Raw genomic sequence first — 26849 nt, 5'->3', positions numbered from 1 at the left:
TAGATTTGGGATGACCTATAGAATGTGATACTTGTGGTGCTCAAGTATCTTTATATAGAGTATGAGTTGTTAAGCTAAGAATAGAGCTTAATTATGTGTTTATGTTGTAAATGCTTAGGTGTATCGCGGTTGAGTCAAGAGTTCACTAGAGGGTACTCAACTAAACAAGGTAAGTATTTTACTTACTGGGCAAAAGATACTATATTTTAAGGTTTAAAATGTGTTTTGTGATGCATTTGCCAATTTAATAATGTTTCATGAAATATTTGATGAAAGGTTTCTATGAGCTTTTATGAGCTTATGCGATAAGATGATGTTATGAGGAGATGATGTTATATTATGTATATATGTATGGTGGATGTTATGAGGAGATGATGTTATATTATGTATATATGTATGGTGGATGTTATGAGGAGATGATGTTATATTATGTACACATGCATGTCGGATGTTATGAGGAGATGATGTTATATTATGTATATATGCATGACGAATGTTATGAGGAGATGATGTTATGTGATGTATATATGCAAGGCGAATGTTATGAGGAGATGATGTTATGTTATGTATATATGCATGGCGGATGTTATGAGGAGATGATGTTATATATGTATATGTATGGATGATATGAAAAGATGATGTTGCATGAGCATGCATAGCATATGATTTTATGATAATGATGACTATCAATATGTTTTATTGTTAAGCTAATTAAATTGTAAGTATATTTTCAAATAATGGTTATTTGGAAAGCCTAGTAATTTCTATACTACTGAGCGTCTCTATTTCATGGAGACGGCGGGCTCACAAATCCGCCTGCATCATGGGTGGTGTTGATCCCCGTGGTGCAGGCGATGTGGTTAATGTTGATGCAGGTGCGGGGATTATTGAGGATGACCCAGTAGCTATGTATTTGGGTTACTACAACGTTTGAAGCATAGTTGCATCAAATGTTATTTTGTTGGACTAGATAATAGCCCCTTTTTGTAGAGCTTACATGTATATGCTTAGACATTGTTATTCTGTATATGGCTCGTGTCGTATGTGACACTTTTGTATAGCCATTCTTTTGTATGTAAGCTTTAATCACTTAGATGTATTAATTAGCTCTGATGTGTTATATTATATCTTAAGTTATTTATATTCTGCTGCAAGTATATAAACTCTGATGAATTATTGATGTTGCATATAGCTCTGTGTGGCATATGATATTGTCAAACTGGTTAATGCACGGGTTCATGGCATACTACGGTATCGCCATGCCACTGTGACAATCTGCGTTGTGGGTATGTTTAAAAAAAAAAAAAAATTAGTCTCGTTTCAATCAAGAGGGTCGTCACAGTGAGATTTGGCTAAAGCATGCAAAGTATTCCAACAAAGCATTAAACAAACAAACCCTAAACCCTAAACAGCTATCAAACAGTTAGAAAAAAACCATTAAGTATGCATACTATTATTGCTAAACCCTAAGTACGCAGTGAGTGAGCTTTAGCTAAAGCATGCAGAATATTTCAAAAAAGAATTAAACAGACAAACCCTAAACAGCAATCAAACAGTTAGAAAAAAACCATTAAGTATGCATACTATTATTGCTAAACCCTAAGTACCCAGTGAGTGAGCTTTAGCTAAAGCATACAGAATATTCCAAAAAAGAATTAAACAAACAAACCCTAAACATCAATGAAACAGTTAGAAAAAAAACCATTAAGTATGCATACTATTATTGCTAAACCCTAAGTACGCAGTGAGTGAGCTTTAGCTAAAGCATGCATAATATTCCAAAAAGAATTAAACAAACAAACCCTAAACAGCAATCAAACAGTTAGAAAAAACCATTAAGTATGCATACTATTATTGCTAAACCCTAAGTACGCAGTGAGTGAGCTTTAGCTAAAGCATGCAGAATATTTCAAATAAGAATTAAACAAACAAACCCTAAACAGCAATCAAATAGTGAGAAATAAACCATTAAGTATGCATACTATTATTGCTAAACCCTAAGTATGCAGTGAGTGAGCTTTAACTAAAGCATGCAGAATATTCCAAAAAAGAATTAAACAAACAAACCCTAAACAACAATCAAACAGTGAGAAATAAACCATTAAGCATGCATACTATTATTGCTAAACCATAAGTATGCAGTCACTTTTGGCTAAAGCATCCAGAATATTATAGGTATGGACTTAATTATTGCAAAACCTTAAATATGCAGTGAACAACAACAATCAAACAGTGAGAATTTAACTCTAACTATGGACTTAATTATTGCTAAACCCTAAATATGAAGTGACTTTTTGCAGTGACTTTTTTGCTAAGGCAAACCCTAATAGACAATCAAGTTTCTTCAACCGACGGTAGCCAATTAAAAAATGGAAAAATCCCCAACATTTTGCTAGCATCAATTCGACCAAAGAAAGTGGACACCCGCTTTATATAACCTACTAGTACACAAATCGTTTTTTATTTGACAGACTTTTGACAATAAAACCATATGACCCACAAATAGATAACATTCGACAATAAAGGGGACCACAATGTGAAACATGGCAAACGGACAAAGGGGACCACAATGGTCGATGACTCGGCATACATATAAATAAAACAACCAAAATCATTTGACAAAAGGGACTATACCTGGAAAAGATGGCAGTGACGAAGAAGATGGCTCACGGACAAATCTCCCAACGCAACTACACGAGACAGGCACTGGGTGGAATCGCGATTTAAATCAGGGTGGAATCGCGATTTACACTCACTGGGTGGATTGACGAAGATCAGTGGTCGTCGGCTTGTGTTCTTCACAAAGACGGCTATCCAAATCCTTTTTCAATTTTGGAGTTTTCATGATTTCCTAGAACAAACCCTAAGGGTGTACACATGGTGGTATCTGGGGTAAAACGGGGCTTTGAGTAATTTTTTCCCACGTGCGCGGCACATGCAACCCCTTCCATTAGGATTTCACAGAAAATCCTAACGGAAGGGCCAAAGTGAACGAAACTCAAACTTTGATACATGTAAGTGAGAGTTTTTGAACAATGGGGGGTGTCTGCAAAAAGCGCGAAAGTATGGGGGGGTAAGTGAAGTTTCCCCAAATTTTTTATTTAATTTTTCAATTTTCTGACGCGCGTCAGAACTACCACGTTAGAAAATTTCTGACGTGGCAGAGATGCCACGTCAGAAATTTTTTTGACATGTGAGACAGTAGAATGTCAGAAAAGTCTGACGTTCTACCTTCTGGCATGTCAGGAAATTTTTTTTTTCTGACACCTATGTTTCTGACAATCAATGCGCGTCAGAAACGCCACGTCAGAAAACTCCAGTGAGGAAAAAATTATTTTTTTGCAGTGTGCACGAGTGCGATCGAGCACACCATGCATACGATCAAGCGCACTCGGACAGCAGGCCACATGACCTATTTTAGGTCACTGTTTCCCCACTTTCACTTCATTTTCCCCTACACTGTACACACCTCACCACACCCCCTCACAGCCACTCCACCTCCACCGGCACACCACCACTTTTCCTCACTTCCACCGGCCTTGAACAATCACCACTGCACCGCATTTGCACCTGCATGTGCCCACCTATGGCCACCACCATTATCACACCATCAACCTTCAAAACCCCAAATCCCCTTAGACCCACTCTCCATTTTTTCATCATTTTTCATCATTTTTTGCAATTGTGGGTGTTCATCCACCCACATTGCCTCTCTGTGTTTGGTTTTATTGTTTTGCAGGAGGTTTTGGGCAGTTGTTGTCGTGCCTTAGCAACCTTGGTCATCACAGTGCATATCAGGTGTTCGACAAAAGTCCCAATCAAGTTCATCATGCCAAGAACTTGAGCTTCGTCCTCCTGGGGATCCGAAGCCTAAGTGACTTCTCCCCAGCCCACTTTTGAGGAGTGGGAGTTGCTGTTTGAGACAACTTTTGTCATAAGAGAAGATTTTCGAAACCTTGAGGCAACACAATGGGCGGTCACCGAGTTCAAGCATCGAGGACTTAAGAAGCTTTTCAATCCGATCACCTCAACTGCTTACAGAAGATTGGTGATTGAATTCTATGCCCACCTGTCCCACGATTGCAATAGGCTGGCTGCCCTCTCTTCCACAGTGCAGGGCCGAGCTGTTGACGTAACAAGAGCTGACATTACCGCTGCACTCCAATGCACTGATGAGCACCCTCCAGAAGCAGCACAACTTGTCGAGCAACCACCCAGATTCTATGTGGCAGAAATCATTGAGGACATGTGGCAAGGGCAATATGCCGTCGCCCATCATAATGCCGATAGCCGGTCCAAGCTACCTCCACAGCTTTGGTTTGTGGACTCAATATTATACCGCAATGCTTTTTCCTTGGGGCACAAAACTCAAAGGCAGGACCCAATTCTCCAGACACTCTATGCCTTCCATAAAGATACCTGGTGTTCCATTCCTGATATCATATGGAACCAAATTCACAAATTTTGGAATGTAGTGCACATTCGAGGAGCTGAGTCCACAGACTCATGGGGGTTGCCTTTCCTATATTTAATCACTTATATCCTTCGGAAGAAAGGCATCAAGGGCACCACGGCTGATGAGCCAATTACCACTACTCCCCTGTTTGGCATTCACCAATGGAACAAGAGCTTCTCCTATATGCCCCAGGTACCTCCAGCACCAGCAGTTGGCGTCGAAGAGAATGAGGCCAAGCCGATGGCAAAAGATGAACCCGCAGCTGAGCCAGTCGCAGCAGAGGCGGAGGCCCCAATCATTTTTCGAGCAGCACAGTATTGCTCACTCAGTGAAGAAATGGTCGGCCTTCAGAGAGAGTTGGCTGATCAGAGAAGAGAGGCTCGGGAGGACAAAGTCTTGATGGATAAAAGACTAGCTGCCATAGGAGAATTGATGCAATCCATTCTAAGCCATTTGCCACCACCATTTGGAGCATCATCTTCTGGGCAACATTGAGTAGGGACCATCGTCTAGCTGAAGACGTTAAACTTAGCGCTCATGGGAGGCACCCCATAGTTTATCATGTTATTTTATTTTTGTGTGTTTCATTTTACTTTTTGATTTATTATTAGTTTTGTTTCCTTTTACTTGTTTTTGTGTTTTCTTATTTTGCAGGGACAAGTGTACTTTAATTTAAGTTTGGGGGTGTGCTATGAGCCATACTTTCCAAGACATGTCGTCCATCTCCCGGGTATACTCTTTCCTTAATTTAGACACATTGGGGACAATGTGTCATTTAAGTTTAAGGGTATGGGAACACGTGTTATTTACACACACTTTATCCCAAATTTCATGTTATTTGTTTTGTTTGTTTGTTTGAAAAAAAAAAAAAAAAAAAATTATGCATGTTCATGTTCGCCTAAAATTTTTTAAGTTAATCTGAAAGAATTGTGGCTCGAATTCATCAGTGGGCTTAAAATTTTGAACACATGATTTGATGAGAGAATCTGTTAGTTTGGTTACTGTTGTGCAAATTTATTTAACTCGTAAGTGCACGAATCAATTGTAGTTTAATGGATTGTAAATGCGAGGTCGATCCCATATATAATTGTATTTTTGAAATAGCAATTTATATCTAAACTAATTAAATCCTAATCTAGTTCCAAAAGGGTTTTGATTTTTGAGTTTTGAAAATTAAAGGATAAACATAAACTAAATAAAATAAGTAAATCTAAGGATAAAGGTACTAAGGTTTGGGAATTCACACTCACCAAATTATAACAACATACTTTATGTTCATCAATATTAATCCGAAGTTCTCACAAATTAAATCATAGATATGTTTTACTATGCTTCAAAGAATTAATCAAAACCATCCCATGTATCCATTCATTGACCAAATCACAAAAGGAATCCAAATTCAATTGAAACACCAGATGTATCCATAGAACAAATCACAAGGGATATCCAATTTTTATGAGTTAAAAGCCAAGCAATCAATCATATGAAATTATCTCAAATCATCACATGTATCCTTGAATCACAAGAGATATCCAAGAATCACTCCATACAATTGATTAGAAGTAAAACAATTGAAATATAAAACCCAATAAAATCAGAATAATAAAAACTTACATAAAAGTGATGTTGTTCTTCATCGGTGAGGCTTCATCCCCAACCTTAGTTGGGAATTTAGCTCCACATAAAAATAAAACCTAAACTAAAGAAAACCTAAACTAAAAAGAGAAAAACTGTAGAATTTTGCTCTCTAGGATTGTGTATCTTTTCTTGAATGCAAAGAAGTCTATTTATAGGCTTAGGAAAGTCCTAGAAGCCCAAGTAAACCTAAATAATTCGGAGGTCTGTCTCCCAGTTAAAATAGAAGTCTGAAATCGGAATAGGATTCGTCTAGATTTATGTTCTTTAATTACGGGACGATTTTGGCATAGAAACCGTCCGAATTAGGAAAATATTATTTCATAACAAATTGTAGTATTTTGAGTTAGCTTTCCAATGCCGTTTGAATCACTTCAATCCGATATTTGAGAAGAAAGTTACGATCAAAATACTGAGATGTGTGCAGAATCTAAATTTGAACCCGATCCGAAATCTTATCAAATCTGATCTTTTATCCAATTTAATCTAATTTAACCTATTTCTTGGATTTGGTTAGACTTAACCACATCATCTATGTCTTCTCAAAGTATTCTTTCTTCTAAACTTTGCATTTTTTCCTTTAAAGCTGTAGTTTTTCTTCAATGAACTACAAAATACTAAAAACACAAAACTAACACAAAATATTAAATAACGACACAACTAAAGGATTAACTAATGTAAATAAAGGGGTCCAAATATGCAATATTTGGCACTTATCAGTTACTTGTTTAGGACAGTTGAAAAATCACATGTTTGATCTGATCACACAAGCACATTAGCATATAATTTGTGAAGTATGACATGAGATCTAATATGTGTGTTTTTGTATCTTGGGTGAATTGGATGACTTATTAGATGGACACTTTGGCATATATATTCAAAAAAAGAAAAAGAAAAAAAAAAGAAGTATATAAATAAACGATCATTGATAAGCTTTTCACTGAGTAACTGGACCTCTTGCCTTAAAGCATTGAGTGTTCATGTCAAAAGGTGAAATTTTTTTATTTGATTATGTCATGGTTAGTTTGGCTTTGTAGCCTTTTTGACTCGAGTTAATAGGTCCTTAGGAGTGTCTCTACAGCTAATGCCCTAAAACCATCTGGTTTGAGAGTCAATGACTTAAGACTCGCTACGTGGATCAATTAGAAAGCCTATGGGAACCAAACATTGCACAACCTGACTAAAGAAGAAAAAAGAGAAAAGAAGAAAAGAAATATGCCATTGTTATTCATTCTCATAGGGATTTCAGTGAATTTCGAGAGATGGAGATATTACACATTGGAAAGATTTGGAAGCCTTATAATTTTGTGCTAGTTCACCTTACACTGTTTTCAAACTTGTGATGTTTTAGCATGTCCTTTGTAAGTAATTGCACTTTGAGATTCCAATTCATTGTGAAGACGGAGTTCATCTTTTTAAGTTTCTTAATGAATGAAAATCATGATCTTGAAGTGATACTTTAATTTTTGAAATAACATGAACTATGTATGATGTTTGTGGGTAACATTTCTGGAAAACCCTCATGAGACTTTACTCGTCCCATAGGAAATTCCTAGAGGTTTAAAAGGCTTGTTGCATACGCTAAATGCAATCGTACATCCTACGAAAGATGGATTTATCTTTTTGTTTTCTGTTTTTCTATTTAGTTATTAGTTTTGTATTGCTAAGGGACTAGCAATATGTAAGTTTGGGAGTGTATTAAGTGCTAAAATATTCATATTTTTAGTCTTTAACTTACATGTTTTAATCATTTAGCTTTAATTAATTTATGTCATTTTAGCTCTTTATTGTGTTTTCCTTGATTTTGTAGGTCATTGGAAGAAAAAGAAGTAATCTCAGAAGTTTTGCACTTAAAAAGAGCTATTTTGGAAATTGGAAGGCTCTAGTAGTGTGATCAATTGCAGGGGAGCTGCGATCGAGTGCACTACAGGCGAGGACCACAACGCACAAGGCACTTGTGATCAAGCTCCAGCATAAAAAGGATCGATCGCAGACCTGTGATCGATCGCACATGAGCTGCGATCGAGCACACCTATGCGTGATGGCCAAGTCAGCCACCAGCCTTGTTATGGAAAGTGCAACTGTAAGGGTTTTGTAACTTAGTGCGAACTAGGACTCAAACCCTACGATTTTTAGGGTTTCTAAAGTATTCCTAAGGCTTATAAATAGACCCTTAAGCCTCTAGAATAGATATACTTCCAAGGAGAAGAATTGAAGCTTTTCAAGTTCAAGTTTCGGGTTTATTCTTTTCCTTTATTTTATTTTATTTTATGAAGATATTTAACATCAAACTTATATGTAACTAATTTATTTAGTATGGTTAGATTAAAGCCCTAGTTATGTTTAGTTAATATTCAATATTGGCGCCCTTGTGATGATCATGTTATGATATTTAACTTGATTAATTCCTGTTTTCATGAATTCCTCATATGTGTGTGCCTGATCAACATATGCATGTGGTATGGACTAGTTAGTTAAACAAATTTGGATAATCAAGTCTTGAGTTTAATAAGAGTAACAAAATAAATCCACACCGGGTTCTTGGATTAATCAACATGGGGAACCGGGAGTATACACCCATGCCCTAGGCCTCATGTGTTTGTCGATTTCTACAGAATATATGCTTTCTTAAAGAACAACTTAGTATATACCTATGCTAAATCCTTTAAGAAAGAAAGAGTTAGAGTATACACCTATGTCTAACTCGTTGCTTAGGGAAATCAATAGCTTAAGAAGTATACACCCATGCCCTTAGATTGACAAACATTAGATTTACATAACATGATCAAAACATTAGCATATTGATATATTATCTAAATATAGTTAGTGTTGGATATCAGAGCCCTACATTTTTATTATTATCAAATCAAAAACCAATATTTGTTTTGTTTTACTTTTGGAATTTATTTTGGACAAAATTTAGCAACCCTCGAGGAAATGACCTAGTACTTGCATCCTATACTATTATGTTAACCTCGTGCACTTGCGAGTAAAACATACAATTATTTGCCTATTAATTTAGGTAGATATTTGTAACAACAAGATCTCAATCTGAATTTCAAAGTTGTACGAGTGACTATTATTTTTCCTAGTAGCTCCTCAATAATGTATAGCAATTTTTTTTTTTTTGTTCATTTAGAAATGTTAGAATATACGGAAAATATAATATATTTTCCGTATATTCCATAACTAGGTTGATATTGAAATATTCTCTATTTATGCGTTGATTGTAATCATATATTCTCTATTTATGGGACCTTTGTATTGTAGACAAATAAAGAGTTAATGAGCACAATGTAGCCCTTAGGGGCATTCCGAGTGGTGGATGTAGGTCTCTAACACCGAACCACCCGTAAGTTCTTTGTGTTTATTTTCTCTATATTGTTTCCGCTTATTTTTGCATAATCATTATTTCAACATGGTATCAGAGCCACTTTCTTGTGGCTTTCAACTTCATTGATGTTTTTGGGTGTTCTCTTTGATAATCTCATTGTTTTGCTACATCCACCTGCCACGCTCCTCCATTCATCACAACGCGCGCCACGCACCGGTCAAGTTCGATGCACCGATCTGATAACCGCCCAAGTGGGTTCATTTTCTTTTTATTTTTGCCCAAGTCAGCCATTTTTATGTTTTGGCCCTAGTCAGCCCGTTTTGAAGTCTGGCTTATTGTCAGTCCTGGTCTGTTGTCGGCCCCTTTTGGAGTTTGGCCCGTTGTCGGTCCTTTTGAATCTGCATTCACTAGCCACCTCCTGCCGTCGCTGGCCGCCCACCAGCCTCTATATCCTCCGGCAATCTCCACCATCTACGGCTCATTCCCGGTCTCCGTCACCGCCGTCATCATTGTTTCGAATTTCAAACTGAAGGTTCAAAAATATTTCACCTTAGGTTTGAGGAGGGATGTTAGAATATACGGAAAATATAATATATTTTCCATATATTCCATAATTAGGTTGATATTGAAATATTCTCTATTTATGGGAGTATTATAATCATATATTCTCTATTTATGGGACCATTGTATTGTAAATAAATAAAGCTAATGATCACAATGTAGCCCTTAAGGGTATTCCTGATGATGAATGTGGGTGTCTAACACTGAACCACCAGTAAGTTTTTTGTGTTTATTTTCTCTATATTGCTTCTACTTATTTCTGCATAATCATAACAAGAAACATGAATTCTGATGACTCCTTGTGGTGTCAAATCATTCCTAATTCACAAATAAATAACGCGACTAAAGCATAACTAACTCCACTGACATTGCAAACATTTTCACAAAAGAAGTACAGACAGACCCTCCGACTTCATTTTGAAACGATAAAAAGCAGCCAAGGAAAAGTTTCACACGATTGGCTTTTTCAAGTTAAAGAGTGAATTTTTAGGCTCGAAATCTCATGCAATACCTTAGGTATTACATGGGGTGCAATAATTCTAATATGAGTTGTTCATTTTAAATGGACAACTCAAAAATTGTCATGTCATTTAAAAAAAAAAATTATATTTGAAAAGCTTTCTTTTCCGCCCACCATCGAGCTCCTATAGCTCCACCTTTTTTATCGTCATCTTGTCGTGCAAGGTGACTAAACCACGCTCAGTGGCCAAAGGAGGAAGTTTTGCCACCCTTAACTAGTCTTTAGGAGCTATCAAACCAACCTCTTCTTTACCTACGGTGCCACCTCCTTGCCACCATCGAACTCCTATCCCGCTACCTCCCTTATCATCATCCCATCGTGCAGGCTAGGCGAACTAACCCTAGTGGTGAAAGGGGAAAGTTCTTGCCACCCCTAATTAGCCCTTGAGTGTGGTTGAACCAACCACTTTGGCTAGTGGGATGGTTTGGCCACCTCCAACATGGGTGGTTCTCTTCTCACTACTGCTCACCTCTTTGCCTCTTTATGTTCGTGTTTCCCATCTCCCAATTCGTCTCCTCCTTCTTTGCCCTCTTCCTCCTTGTGTCCCCCATCCACGACTAACAAGTACCTCACGTACCAGTTTTGCACCTCCTTGGAGGCCTTCGATCTGAAATCCATTAATATCTCCAACAACTATCCTAGGTTCCACGGCCACTACGACATGTACACCTCTAACTTGTCTTTCTTTGCCTTGTTGGTGAGGGGCTCAATGGTCGTTGAGGATGAGGAGGAGGAGGTGAAGGAGTAGAGGCAGCTAGATGTGTGTCTGAGGGGTTCAAGGTTCAACGGTTAAGGTTGCTAAAGGGCTCCAAGGTTGCCGAGTATACGATAGAGTTGAAAATTGTTAATGAGGAGCTGAAAGGCTAGTTGGGATTGACTAAACCACCATAGGGGCCAAAGAGGATGATTCAGCCACCCTAAAGGCTAGTTGGGATAGCCAAATTACTTAGGATGATAAGGAAGTTGACAGGATAAGAGCTCAGCAATAGCACGGAAACGGAGGAGGAGCAAAAGGCGAGGCTGCCTTGATCTGAGATGTGAGCTTTTCATATACAATTTTTTAAGAAGATGTTGCAATTTTTTGGTCATTAATATAAAATGAATAACTTACAGTAAATCTATTTCACACCTTAGAATAACGAGATCTCAATCCGAGTTTCAAAGTTGTACAAGTGACTGTTATTTTTCCTAGTAGCTCCTCAATAATTTATAGCAATTATTATTATTATTATTATTTTTTGTTCTTTGTATTATAGACAAATAGAGAGTTAATGAGCACAATGTAACCCTTAGGGTATTCCAAGTAGTAGATATATGTGTCTAACACCAAACCACCTGTAAGTTCTTTGTGTTTATTTTCTCTATATTGCTTCTGCTTATTTCTGCATAATCATTATTTCAATATGGTATCAGAGCCACTTTCTTGTGGCCTTCAATGTCATTGATGTTTTCGGGTGTTCTCTCCAATAATCTCATTATTCTGCTACATCCACCTACCACGCTCCTCCATGCTTCACCACACACGTCACGCGCCGGTCAGGTTCGGTGCGCCGATCTGATAACCGCCCAAGTGGGTTCTTGTTCTTTTTATTTTTGCCTAAGTCGGCCATTTTTTTATGTTTTGGCCCTAGTTGGCCCGTTTTGAAGTTTGGCTCGTTGGCCCTTTTGGAGTTTGCCCTGTTGTCGGCCCTTTTGAATCTGCATTCACCAGCCACCTCTCGCAGTCGCCGACCGCCCGCCAGCCTCTATCTCCTCCGGCAATCTCCACCATCTACGGCTCGTTCCCAGTCTCTGCCACCACCATCATCATTGTTTCGGATTTCAAACTCAAGCAGCCAAGGAAAAGTTTTATACTGCTGTTCAATCTGTCTCTCAACTCTCAATGTGTTGTCTTATAATCTCTTAGCTTCCATCTTCTTCAACCGTTTGATCTTCTTGGCAGTTGGCACTCCGAGATTTGAAGTACATAGTCTCCTTAAGCCATCCTCACAGTCACCTGGCACTCCATTGTCCTAGATTTTAATTAATACTACTTTTCATATGCACTATTACCCTCATTTGTATATCAATTTTGTTTTAGTAAATTAATTCTTATTTAAAAAACAAAAACAACAAAAAAAAAGAAAAGGAAAAGAACTACTTTGTGTCGGCAACTAATGTGTTTTCAGCATGAAAGTAATTTAATTTAAACTAATGAATCCCAAGCTGGTCTTTTCATTTTTTGCATAAGGAGAAATTCCTTTTATCTGAACAGTTCATTTTAAATGAGCAATACGGACGGTGACAACAAATAAAAAGAAGAAAGAAGGGATGACTTAGCAGTCAAGGGGTGGTTATTTTGGAGATTGCAACTCCTTGGCTATAGGGTGCTTCAGCCACCCCGAAACCGGCCAGCAATTGAGGGTTGCCGAACCACTCATCGAGGGCTGTTAGATGACCTCCAATGACTGATTTGGTGTTCAACCTTTTAACATTTAATTAACACTTTAATAATTGATATATGTTCCACCAAGTGCTACAATTTAGAATAATTCGAGACATTTAGTTGATAGTCGGTCGAAGCCCTTCGACCGCAGACTTTCATCACAATGGTCTGTCTTAACATGATTTTTGTCCGTTCAAACACGATTCGACAATTTTGATTCATTTTTATCCTAATAGGGTTTGGACTTGTTTTTCAATATAAACTCACATAGGATGGCTTATGCTGCTGCTAATGTTTATTTTTCTCCAGCTTTCAATAAGAAAACACTTAAAAGTTAATTTTTTTATTTTTATTTTTTATGCCTCAAATCCTTGATGGCCGTTAGTTGTAGTTGAAAATTTGTTGGATTTGGGGCTTTGAATTGGAATTGGAACCTTTATGGGTTTTTGTAAAAACATACAATATTGTAGGGCCCATATTCTCCTTGTCGGCATTAATTGTTTCGTTCTGTGCCAATTCAGCAATTCAGCATGCATATGCATGCAATATTTATGTTTTCTTAAAACCTATTTAGAATTGCGTTTGAAAAATAGAGTTTTTAAGTCAAAAAATTTTTTTTGGGTAAAAGCTCAATTTTTAAGGTTTTGCCAAAAGTGCATTTTGACCATTTTTAGGCTTTTTGGACCCTTAAAAGAGCTTTTAATTTTTTTACCAAACGAGTATTTTTTCTTCAAATGGGCTTTTTGAATGTTAAAAACACTTTTAGGACCCTCAAATGCAATCCCAAACACACTCCTAGAAATGTTTGGAGAGCATCTACACAACACTTTTTTCCAAATTCTCTTTCTCAAATGATCTGGACTCCACATTCATATATATATATATATATATTAAATGGACCAGATCATTTGGGAAAAGAAATTTAGAAAAAAGTATTGGAATGTCTAGTATTATCCAATATGAAATAAAGGAAATAGAGAAAAATATAAAGATTAAGATGATTTGGCATATAGCCTACATCCACACACTAAAACTTTATAGACTACATATTATTTCCTCGATGTATGATTTGAGTACATAGCTCTATTTATAGAGCTTTAACATTATTTCAAATACAAAACAAATCCCTTGAATTAAGGGTAATTAATTAATAACAAATCAAATCAACAATAATCACAAATCAAATCCTCATTAGTCAAAATGATTTATTTCTTTAATACACAAATTACTATGCATCAAATGAAAGCAAACATAAACTTTTTTGTTCTACTTTAGCTCTTTCATTTGTATCCAATGAAAAAAAAAAACAATATATTGGGAGATATATCACTAATTCTGCAATATATCTGCTTCTAAATGAGCTAAAAGATTTTGTATTGATCGACCACATTCTGGTTATTATGAGCTGCATGCAGTACTTTTTTCGTTTTAGGGTTTCATTCTTAATGGAATACATCTTTTAGTGAAGTGATTGCCCTAAGCAATGCCATTGCTTTGTGGGGATACCCTAAACATTAGTGTATGAGACGAAAGTAGTCCAAAACATGAAAAGGCACCTCAAATGCATGATAGGTATAAGCCACCCTTTCAATTCAACTATGTTCTCGATCGATACAGTATGGGCTTCTTTTTCATAAACATGCAGATTGCTACAACTCAACGGTATCTTCGTCTTCCCAATCATGATGCTCCACCTACGTGGCAGGTTATCTTTGGTAGGTAGATTGCCTTTGACAATTGAACCCTTAATTGCTTGATTGTGACGACAGACAGAAATATTATTTGGGCGAAGACCGATCAATCAATGTTAGACAAGTGTTATTTTAATGATATCGTTCAGTGAAACCAGAAAGGGAGAGATTCATCAATATTTTTTTAATATATATATATAAAATTGATGAAATGATGACATTGATGGTGGGAAATTAAGCTTTTAGTCAAATAACTATGATGTTATTAGAATGATTATGAAACTTGGGATCAACTTGTATCTATGTGAAGAAAAAACATATATTATTGTAAAACTATATATAATTTTTAGAAATTAGAAAAGAAAAGAAAGAAAGAGAGAGAAAATGTATCCTAAAAGAGTTGAGAAAATTGTACAGAACACTTGACTAAAGCACACGACAGTACATTATTACAATGAGAATGTCGGGGTGGAGCCACGTCTACAATGTCAAGATTTTCCTTCGGCACGTATGTTGATATTTTTAGTTAGTTATTCTGTTTGGTTATAGAATCGCAAGTGAAAGTATCTTTTTCATTAATTACTTATTTCATCTATGACCTATGTAGTTTGCAGTTATTGCAAACTGATTTATGGTATAAGGGCAAATTGCTCTCTATTGATACAACTTAAAAAATAGCCAAACTTTATCTAAAACATCTAAAATAGCCTCTCAAGTGAGACTATGGGTGGCCGAGTTCACATATTTCTTTACATGTTCAATCCTCCACAATCATGCCTGACTCAATCATTTTTAATTCCATCAATTAGATGACCAAATTTGCACCAATTTTTACCTACCGCTATGACTGCATTGACAATCTGTAAGGCATTTCTCTCCAAAAGTACGGTTGCCAAGGCCTCAGCCACAATAGGGTCGACGAATAAACTCAGTGTCGACCAGACTTTTGGTATAGTTGCCTTGGTTTTAAAAAGTGTCATAGATGATACTTGTCGTTAGGCAAAATACCAACTTAGCACTTCCACGTAGGCTTTGTCCATTTTTTTTAACGGAGCTCCACATCACCACACTTTAAAACGTGACACATGTTCTTTATGCCACATATGTAAGCCAACTCAGCATTTCATATGACGTGGCCATAAATCACAGGTGATACCTATGTTTTTGGTGCCAAATGGACTGCAAAAAATAATAAAAAATTAGTAATTCAAGCACCAAAAAAAAAAAAAAAAAATGCAGAACACCCTCATTTTGGCCATGGGGTGGCACCCGGCCACCCCCATTTCAACTAAGGGGGTGGCTCGACCCACCCTAAATGACCAATAGTTTGGCCACCCCTTGGCTGGCCCTAGCTAAAATGGGGGCGGCTAGCCACCTCCAATTCTCTAGATTTTTGCCTTCTTTTTTTTCTTCGCCTTTTTTTTTTCTTTCTTTCTTTTTCCTTCTTTTAAAGTTTTTAAGTTTTTTAACGTTTTAGTATAAATTTAGGTAATTTTTGTTTTTATTATTATTTTGGCATCTGATGTGGTAATTTTTTATTATTTAAAATTTGAGGTGGCAAAAAAAGATACTGGTATTTCTTGTGATATAGTGACTTGTTTTCCAAGGGACATGTGTCACATTTTTAAGTGTGGTGACATGAAGCTCCGTTAAAACATTGGACGAAACTTGGACTAAAGTATCAAGTTGGTAGTTCGCCTTACGACAAGTACCATCTGTATCACTTTTTGAAAACTAAGTCGGCTATTTGATTTTGGCCCTAACCATAGATACTGAAATTGCAATTAACTATATATATATTGTGATTTATATAAAAATGTCTGGTATTTTATTGAGATAAGTTGGTGATATCAAAAGAAAAGACAACAACTATTGGTGATTACTTTCTGCCGTGGAAAATTTAGAATCTTCTATTTTTTGTAGGGTAATGAATTTAAATATAGTATATCAATCATAATATTCTATCTTGATCATGTGAAGTTGAGACTTTTGATTGATATGTTGGTGTAGTGACAATGCACTTGACGGACCATGCATGTGAGTTGTTATTCTTTTATAACTACGGTAAAAAAGAACAACTTGAACTAATGACCATTTATAGCATTGACTTTCAATTCTGCAAGGAATTTGAACTCAAATGTGAAGTGGATGTCACTTTGATACATTTAGAAGTGACAATTTTCATTATCAAAACCCCGGTGGTTGGGTGATCATATATGGCATTGTGGGAACATTAATCCTCAAGATAAAATTTATAATCATTTGATGTAATCAAAGAGACATCAAATATCCTCTTGAGATATATTTTAATTATAAAAATTGATTATTTTGAATCTCATGCCTCAATACTGTAGTCATCACAAAAGTTTTTAATGAGGGAGAAGCTCGAATAATCTATCAAATTCCTTTAAGCCCGTTATTACTAAATGATCAATTAGTTTGGAGATGCACTTCTAATGGGGAATGTTCCCTTAGGAATGTGTATCATATGGAGAAGGATTTGCAAGCTCTGGGGGGAGGTGGGGGATCCAAGCAACGAGAAGAGAATAGTATTTGGAAGACCATGTGGAATTTAAAAATCCAAAATGTGGCTAAAAAGCTTATGTGGCGAGCTTGTCAAAATCTCGAACCTACCAAAGTAAATTTATTACAAGAAGAGTTGTCCAAGATGCATAGTGCCCCATTTGTGGGAGGGATGAAGAAACGGTCAAACACAATATCGAGCTGCCCATCCGCTCAGGATGTATGGAGTTGTGGGCCAAAAAAATTGCAAAAGACCATTGGTGATGGACTCAATTTTTTAAATGTTGTAGAGGAGACAGTGGCGAGATGTGAATTGGCAGAAATTGAGCTCATGGCGATGATAGCCCGTAACAATATGGTTTCTAAGGAATAATGTAGTGCATGGGGGTGATTTTTCTCACCCAAATCAAGTATTTCGCAAGGATACTATAGCTCTTGATGAATTTCGGAGGGAAAATGAGAGGTAGAATGCAGCGCAAAGCCTTCCCCAACTAGGCCCAACTATTCTCTGGAAGCAACCCCCCACAGGTATGTGTAAAAATTAATTGGGTGTAGCTGTGGATAAGGGGCTGAAAAGAATATGGATTGGGCTTATTTTACGAGACCATGAAGGCAGAGTTCTCGCAACACGTAGTTTGACAAAGAATTTTTTGGTTGATCCTACTGTTTCGGAAGCTCTGGCAGCATTACAGCCGTGGAATTTTGTAGGGAAATGGACTTCTATGATGTAATAATGGAGGATGATGCCTTACAAATTGTTAACGCGGTCAAAGAAAAGCACAAAAATTGGAGAAGTTTCGGGCATATTGTAGCTGGGATTCAAGAACGTATGCATTTGTTGAGATCATGTACGATTAAACATATTAAAAGGGATGCAAATTCTGCAGCTCATGATTTGGCTAGGGAAGCTATAAAGTATGTCATAAATAATGTTTAGCTTGAGGAAATTCCAACTTATAGATATGGTTTTGTAATCGGTGAGCAAATTGTCTTTGGTTGATGTGTTTATTATCAATGAAGAATACATTTGTTCAAAAAAAAAATAATAATAAAAGTAGTTACTGAAATTATATGTAGTAAATGAAATGAGATTTTAAAGAGTACAAGAATAATTAAGAAATTAAATTGGATACTCAAAGATTAAGAGGTTGTAAATTATAGTGATAGTTTATTTAAGACTTTAATTCGACTATGGATTATTTTATGGATGGGCCAAATGTAAATGATAAGAAGTTATTGGGGGTATTGAATAATCAAATTAAATATTAGAGTGCAATTATAATTATCTAATAAAATTAATTATAATTAATAGTAACTTAGGATAAGTCATGAGATGACAAGTGTACGGCATAGGCCTGGAGCTAAATTTATTTTCCATCTAGGTCTCTCATTAAGCTGATTATTACCCTTATTGGGCTTGACCTAATTGCACAAGTATTTTTCTCCTAGTGGTCCTGTATGTGGTAGAGGTGGCTAGGGTTTTCCAAGTTGTACCTTAACTTGGAAATCTAATACTACTTCTGCTAGGAGACATGAGCCTATTTAAAAGGAGCTTGTATGGGCTTTAGCCCAAATTCTTGGTCTCTTAATCAAAATTAGATAATATTTTTAGAAGTTTCAAAACCCTATAACCTACTTACCTACACGCTTTTTGAGAGAAGGGAGCAAGAGAATTCAAATTAGCGTCCATCCTTAAGCAATAATGGTTAGAAGTAAGTTTTTTTTTTTTTTTTCTTTTTTTTATTTTAGGTTTCATATGTCAAAGATTCTCTCAGATTTGGATGATTTTACAGTGTTTTTTCTTCAACGGCCTCCTTCAGGGATTGTTGTTACCTTGCAAGAGTTTGAGTAAGGTTAAAGTGATCCGTATATCCTGTTTTGGTGTTTAAAATGCTTTTTGCAACCTTTATTGAGAGAACATGTCATTTTATGACTTATTTCTTACTTGTTACCTGTATTACTCGCACTGTAATTTTCTTTTTTATTTTGTTGTAAGGGAGTCCACCCATTTTTTAGTATTTTAACCCTTGTCACCCCTTCCTTATTTGCTTAGAAGAAGAAAAAAAATCCATACATATTTTATTTTTTAATAATGCTATACATTATCCTATTAGCCATCTTTTACACCCCCAAAGCAATATGGTGTAGTCTCTTAACAAAAGAAATAAGTAAATAAGTAAATAAATAAATTGTCATACATCAAATGTTATGGGATCAAGCTATATTAGCTTTGATGATAAAATGATGATGTATAGAATTACTCTTCATCTTTCTATTTTTTGAAACCAAAAACCTTAAAAAAACTACAATTATATCCCAAGCAAAAAAAAAAAAAAACTACCAATAAAAGCATGAAAATAAAAATAAAATGAAAATGAAAATTTGCTAGTTTGACTTTATGCCATCATCAAATCGTTTCCTAACCCCTAACCAAATTGCAATTATACCCCAAGCAAAAATATTCAGAAAAATGAAAAAACAAAAGAAAACAAAAATAAAAAAAGAAAAATTATCAATTTGATATGTTGAGTTTTAGGTTGGTATCAAATTGTTCCTTGTATTTCTAATTTTTGCAATTCATTCAATTTTTTTTTTTCGAATTTCAAATAGATAATTTCGTCTATTTTTCTATCAATTTTCAAACATAAAAGCTGTAAAATTCAATTATATATTTAAGAAAAAATATGTATTTTTAGATTCCAACTCCAACCTCTCTCACACTAGTTGTAAGACCATGGACCATGTGCATCGTTTATTTTTTTAGCACTAAATCTGAAACGGTGACCGTTTTGAAAGGCACGTGGCTCCAGCTGGTAGGTGAAGTGGGCCCTTACTTACAAAAAAAGCAATTATCGCTGATCAGCCGCACCGAACCTTAAGCTCACATAGGCGCAACCACATCTAATCATCCATCCCTGACCAACCACTTAGTGGCGGACCCCACCCGAAAGAAATTATGTGCAAAAAGTCGCTCCTCCTACTCTCTTACACATCGTTCAACCACCCCCAGTGGGGCCCACCAGGAAAACTCCACTGCGTTGTTGGTGAACCTGAAACCCCACTTCTCTCTCCCTCTCCAAAAACGCCAACTCCTCCTATATACCACCACCTTCACCACCGCCGCTTAAGGACTTACAAAATACAAAGAAGCGAATCGCAGACACGTTTCGTGTCGATGCCGCCCGAAACGCCGCCGAACTTCTGGGGCCACATGCCGGAGGAGGAGTACTACTCCTCCCAAGGCGTGCGAAACACCAAGTCCTACTTCGACACCCCCAACGGCAAGCTCTTCACGCAGAGCTTCCTGCCGTTGGATCGCGAGAAAGTTAAGGGCTCCGTCTTTATGACCCACGGCTACGGCTCCGACACCGGCTGGCTTTTCCAGAAGATCTGCATCAGCTTCGCCTCCTGGGGATACGCCGTCTTCGCCGCCGATCTCCCCGGGCACGGCAGATCCGACGGCCTCCGCTGCTACCTCGGCGACCTGGAGAAGATCGCCGCCACTTCCTTATCCTTCTTCCTGCACGTCCGCCGCAGCGAATTGTACCGAGACCTCCCCGCCTTCCTGTTCGGTGAATCCATGGGAGGGGCCACCGCCATGCTCATGTACTTCCAATCGGAGCCCAACACGTGGACGGGGCTGATCTTCTCGGCGCCGCTCTTCGTGATGCCGGAGAACATGAAGCCCAGTAAGGTCCGGCTGTTCATGTACGGTATGCTGTTCGGGATCGCTGACACGTGGGCGGCGATGCCGGACAACAAGATGGTCGGGAAAGCGATAAAGGACCCGGAGAAGCTAAAGATCATAGCGTCCAATCCGAGGAGGTACACGGGAAAGCCGAGGGTGGGGACGATGAGAGAGCTGGCTAGAGTTTGCCAGTACATACAGGATAACTTCGGGAAGGTGACGGCGCCGTTTTTGACGGTGCATGGGACTTCGGACGGGGTGACGTGTCCGACATCGTCGAAGCTGTTGTACGAGAAGGCTAGCAGCGAGGATAAGAGCTTGAAGCTTTACGAGGGGATGTACCACTCGCTGATACAAGGGGAGCCCGACGACAACGCTAATCTTGTGTTGGCGGATATGAGAGAGTGGATTGATTCCAGGGTTGAGAGGTATGGCTCCAGAGCTGGTTGAATTAAATGCCACCTGGCATAATCCATATCCAAAATGGAATAAGACATATTAGTATTTTCGATAGAGCTTTTTTTTTTTTTTTTTTTTTTTTTATCCCAAGACATTTTTACATATTTACCTTGTTGGGGAATGCATATGATAAATTGTAACGAAATTTATAAATTGTTGGATTTAAAAAAATAAAATAAAAAAATAAAAAAATAAATAAAAAAAACACAAATTATAAATTGTTCGGTCCTGGTATATTTCTATATGAGAGAAAATAAGAGATAACAAGGTAGTAATGTCTCACATAATTAAATGGTCAACCTGAAATGCTTTCAATTGACAAAAAAAGAAAAGAAAAACCTTCATGCCTCAACTAATTATCAGAGTATATATGTATACTATAACAGAAAGCAAAAATAAATTATGTGAGATAATTAATCAAGTGACCTTAAATAACATCATCAATATAGACTCAGAATTTTCAAACAAACATTTTTATAGCATTAACAATTAACTACAATTTAAGCAAAATTTGAGACGGCATTTTCATTCCACCAAATTTCTCGCTTTATAACCTAGCATCCTACTAATCTACAAAACATCAAAGTATTCCACATGTTGAAGGAAAAATAATTACGTAAGTCTACGACTTCGTAAGTAAATTATTATGAAACTAATTTTTGTAATTATCCTAAAAGGAACAGTTCATAACCTTTAATTATTAAATGTTGGTTTTCACAAATGGTATGTGTTTTCTCCGATATTACACTGTCAAAATGTGATTCATTTTAAAAAGTGGGTGTCATAATTCCGAGGACAAGTCACATGCGTTTTAATGTAATAAATCATGTGTTATACATATAAAGGCATTAATAGTCATAGTTATCCCTATATGGCACTATCCCGTGGAGCATGTTGTACAATACTGATGCTTCACATATGACCATATACCGTCATATATGACGTAGCAAAAGACTTGATAACAAAAGATTATGGGCTTCTTCGTCTCCTGACCAAGCAAGAAAACTCAACACTTGGGTTGAAAATAGTTTCCCGCAGAGAAAATTTAGATTAGTCTCAAAATGATAATTAATTTCAAATTGATTGATGATTCGTAGTACAAGATTTGACACCTATTTGTAAAAAACAAAAAAAAAAAAAAAATTGAAAAGAGGACATAAATTAATCTATCCTAGACAACAAAACATAAATTAATTTCCTCCCTCCCTGTTCTTCCTGCAACTATTTTTTGTACCCTCTTTTCTTCTTTTAACTTCCCACAAACCGATTGATTTCCTCCCTCCCTCTTCCTTCCCTTTTTTCCTTTCTTTCTTCCTTCTTTTTTCTTCTTTTGTCTTTTCTCCTTTTCCATTTGCTTTCAGGTCAAATCTAAGGGGTATAACAGAGATACTCAATCTTGCAGACTTTCTTGTAGCCTTTTTTCCCTTATTCAATTAGAAAAAAAAAAAAAAAAAAATCTTGCAGACAAAAGACTTGAGGACGTCAAAGAAATTTAGCAAAAGTTTGTGACTTGGGCTCGCTTGTTTATGAAGGTTTGATCAAAGAAAATGCGACGTCAGCCGTTAATGGGTCACCCGTTTAAATTAGTGTGTCATGTCCGTGTCGATCTCTTTGACCCATTTATCTAAATTGGTCGTGTCCAGGTTGAGACTAATTGGGTGGCGGGTCAACCGGGTCGTATTCTAGTTGACCGCCAACCTCATTTGCCACCCCTAATTCTCATGCATTGCTAAAAACGTATAAAAGTAGTAACTTTCACGCATTATCCTTAGCCCATGATTAAAACATCATGAACAAAAGTTTATAAATGTTGTTTTAAGGTTATCTTGCTACCATAATAGCATAAAACAAAACCCATTTTTAAATATCATTTCTTTAACCAAAAAAAAAAAAAAAAAGAACTTCATTGCTCAGCCGCTCTCGTGGGTAGAGTCTCTCTGAGGTTCCTCTTCTTGTTCTTCGTCCTATTCATCACCTTGGCTCTATCTCTTCCCTTGGTTTCACCTTTCCTCCCTCCCTTACCCTTTTCCTTATATCTTTCCTCCCTCTCACCAGCCTTTCCTTTGATGGCTAACACTCCTAAAAAAATAGACCATTTAATCTCGAAAACTGAATCATTAACTAGCTGGATCGCCCTCCAGAACTCATAGCCATCGAATTGCATGGTGATCAACAGACCCTAGTTATCTTAGTTGGTCGTGTAACTTCTCTACACTAAAAGTACAGTTAAGGAAAACATCCAAAATGCATGGGCGTTTCTCAGCTTTCTGTCCTTTGAAGAGATAGGAACTGAAAGGCGTCCTGGAACTTTCTCCTTGGAACATTAGAGGTCAACCTCTAATTTTGAAACATTGGGAAACAAGCATGACTCTGAATGAGTTAGACTTCTTAAAATGAGACTATTGGATCCAAGTGCATAATTGTAGAAATACAGAATATGAGAAATATATAAATGCTGAATAATAAGAAATAATAAAAGAGACAACAAGATTGTTAGAATATTTGATATTAATCTATTGTGCTGCCTTATATATTCTAGAGTTTAATCTAGGGTTTCTTGTTTATCACTCATAGCTTCTCTATATATAGAGGTCTTTGTAATCACATCAATAATATAGAAGAGATGTAGTCTATTATATGCTTCCACTCTCTCTCTCTCTCATTCTTTCGCTCCAATATATTTAACATGGTATCAGAGCCACTTTCTTATGGCCTCCAATAAACTTCATTGACGTTTCTCAGCGTTCTCTCTAGAGATCTCACTATTCCGATCGTCTACCCGCCGCCAAGCTCTCCATCTTCGCTTTAAATATCTTTCACGCCTTCACCTCAGCCTCATCTGGAAAAGTAATCCCAGAATCAAGCTTGCAAGGCACAAATCTACCAATCTGTGGAATATCAGCCACCATCGTGACTCCTCTCAGCCAATCAACCACCAAAAGTGGTTTATCGGCCCGAGATCGGTGGATTTGTGCATTTTAAGCCTCTTCCAGGTGTGCACGCACCCACACGCGCCTCCTAGAGAAGCTTTCGGAATTCCAACCTGCGCCACAGTGGCGCCGCCAATCAAGCGCGTGCACCACACTCGCTAGACGCTGCTTCTCTTTCCTTCTACCATGTGCCAACCTCTTAGTGGTCCACATCAGCCCTAGTCTCTATCCAGTCCAAAACCGGTTTCAAACTAGGTCATCGGGTTTAAAACGGGTCCCAAATCGATTTCTCATTGGCCTAATCATTTTCGGCATAGCTGCCCAAGCTGGCCCACACTCAAACCAGTACAAATAGTCAACCCAGTTCAAAGTGTTTGACCTGGTTCACTCATATCCGAAACAAATTGGATCCTACCCGGTTCAGCCTAATAGGCCAACTGGGTCAATTCCTCCAACCCGGTCCAAATTAGTCAACCCGGTCCATCGGGTTAGACCCAGGTCATATCATTTCGGGTCACACCATATTCAATGGTCCATGGATTTTGGCCAATTTGGGCCCATGTAACCGGCCCAATCTAGCATATCCTATAGCTCAAATCCAAGTCTCAAGCCCAGTTTATGACCCAAATCATTCACTGCCACCAGCAGCCAATGCTGGCAACCAACAGTTGTCGTCCTCCACCTTTGGCCGCCACATTCCGACTACCACTAAGGCGACTTTTCCAGTGACCCAAAAAAAAAAAAAAAAAAATCATAATTTCCATTCTTGTTCCTAAACTCAAGCTTACACCTTGAGTTTAAGGGGGTATGTTAGAATATTTGATATTATTCTATGATGTTTCCTTATATATTTTAGGGTTTAGTATATGGTTTCTTGTTTATCACTAATAGCATCTCTATATATAGAGGCATCTGTAATCACATCAATAATATAGAAGAGATGTAGTTTATTATATGCTTCCGCTCTCTCTCTTTTCTCTCTCTTATTCTTCCGCTCCAATATATTCAACAATATATTTAACAAATATTAAGGTGATTCCACATTTTGCCTACATCCACACACAAAACCTTATATGCTACACACAAAACAATATCGTCAAACTAATTAACAGGTAATTAGTTGGATTCACTACGTCGAACTAATTATCAAAGTATACTATAGCAGAAAGCAAAGATAAATTATCTAAGACAACTAATCAAGTGACCTTAAATAACATCAAGTATCATCAATGTAGACTCAAAATTTTCAAACAAACATTTTATAGCATTAACAATTAACTACAATCTAAGCAAAACTTGAGAGTGTAAGCTATTTGCTCAGCATCTTCATCCCACCAAATTTCTCACTCTATAACCTGAGTAGTGATATAGGGGACACCGATATGCTTGAACAGTACGCACACCGATGACGTGGCACATGCCACGTTTGCCCATATATATATATTGAAAAAGCCTACGTCAAAACCCATCTCCATTTTCATTTCCCCCCAATTTCTTCAACGTCAAAAACCATCTCCAATATCCATTTTCGTTTCCCACAATTTCTTCCCAAACCCATTTTCTCCGCCACTGCCCACCGGCACCGGCGTCTTGATCTACTCTCTCCACCTTGCGTCTCGCCACCTTCACCGCCAACAACGAGCCCGTCCATCAGCTTCCGCCAGAACGGTTCAAATTTTTCCTCCCAAAGTCACTATCGCTGATGACCACCTTCTTATGTCATTCCCAGTGATGCCCAAAAGGTCCATAATCTTTTCTTTGGTTTTTAGGGTTTGGTGGGTCTGGATTTTTTTTGAATACTTGGGATGTTGATTTGATTATACTTTTTTGTTCGTTTATTTGTTTTTGAATTTTGTGGGTGTATAAGTAAAATGGTTTTCAAAGAAGGATTTGGTTAAAGATTGGAATTTTCTGTTGTAAAGAAAGTGGGGAAAACAAGGATAGTGAAAAATTTACGAATTTTATGTTTTCTTTTTAGTGATTTAATCTGCTAGTTTTAGTTTGCGTCTATTGTACTGAACTCGCACCTTTATTACTAATGTAGTATTTGTTCTCCATATTCTTTGTAGATATCACTACAAAAAAAATGAGCTTTTATTGACGTAGCAACTGTTCACTAGTTATTGCCACGTCACCATATTGTGACGTGTTAGTTGCCAACACGTTAGTATAATTCTTAATAATGTGTCATTTTCCACATGTCACCATTTGGTGACGTGCTAAAACTGCCACGTTTCCATAAGATGACGTGTTAAATTGACTCGTCATCTTATGGTAACGTGTGCAACTGACACGTTATTAAAAAGTAATGTGTTGTGTCAAGTTCACATGTTATAATTTTTTCATGTGTTAGGTTGACACGTTAAAATTTTTGTAACATGTTAAATTAACATGTTACCATTAACACGTTACAATTTTGTAACGTGTCAATTTAATACGTTACCAAAATTGTTAAAAATTAAAAATAAATTAAAAAATAAATTGTTTCAGAAATTTGATGATGAAAAAATTGTTTCAATAAATAAATTTGAGAATGCATGCAGCTATTTTAGCTATTTACAAATATCAAAAAAAATTTAAAATTTAAAAATAAACAAAAAAAAATTAACGGTTTGAAACATTGCAAA

At 37.0% G+C, this 26849-nt stretch overlaps 1 protein-coding gene and 1 long non-coding RNA gene across 2 annotated transcripts in view; both read left to right on the top strand.

Annotated features, from left to right (window-relative positions):
• Positions 1-1143, top strand: part of LOC132188619 (uncharacterized) — a 2286-nt gene extending 1143 nt beyond the window's left edge. The window contains exons 2-3 of the long non-coding RNA XR_009440901.1: positions 119-169; positions 852-1143. This is a non-coding gene — a long non-coding RNA (uncharacterized LOC132188619). The remainder of the gene's footprint in view (positions 1-118; positions 170-851) is intronic.
• Positions 1144-19870: 18727 nt separating this feature from the next.
• On the top strand, positions 19871-21437 carry LOC132187047 (caffeoylshikimate esterase). The gene has a single exon (XM_059601201.1). It carries the CDS (start codon positions 20102-20104, stop codon positions 21281-21283), a length of 1182 nt encoding a protein of 393 aa, XP_059457184.1. The 5' UTR covers positions 19871-20101; the 3' UTR covers positions 21284-21437.
• Positions 21438-26849: the final 5412 nt, after the last annotated feature.

The sequence above is a fragment of the Corylus avellana genome, chromosome ca7 (genome assembly GCF_901000735.1).
Source record: "Corylus avellana chromosome ca7, CavTom2PMs-1.0".
NCBI classification, from domain to species: domain Eukaryota; kingdom Viridiplantae; phylum Streptophyta; class Magnoliopsida; order Fagales; family Betulaceae; genus Corylus; species Corylus avellana.
The sequence above is the reverse complement of the archived record's forward strand: the minus strand, read 5'-3'. Positions and strand labels throughout refer to the sequence as shown.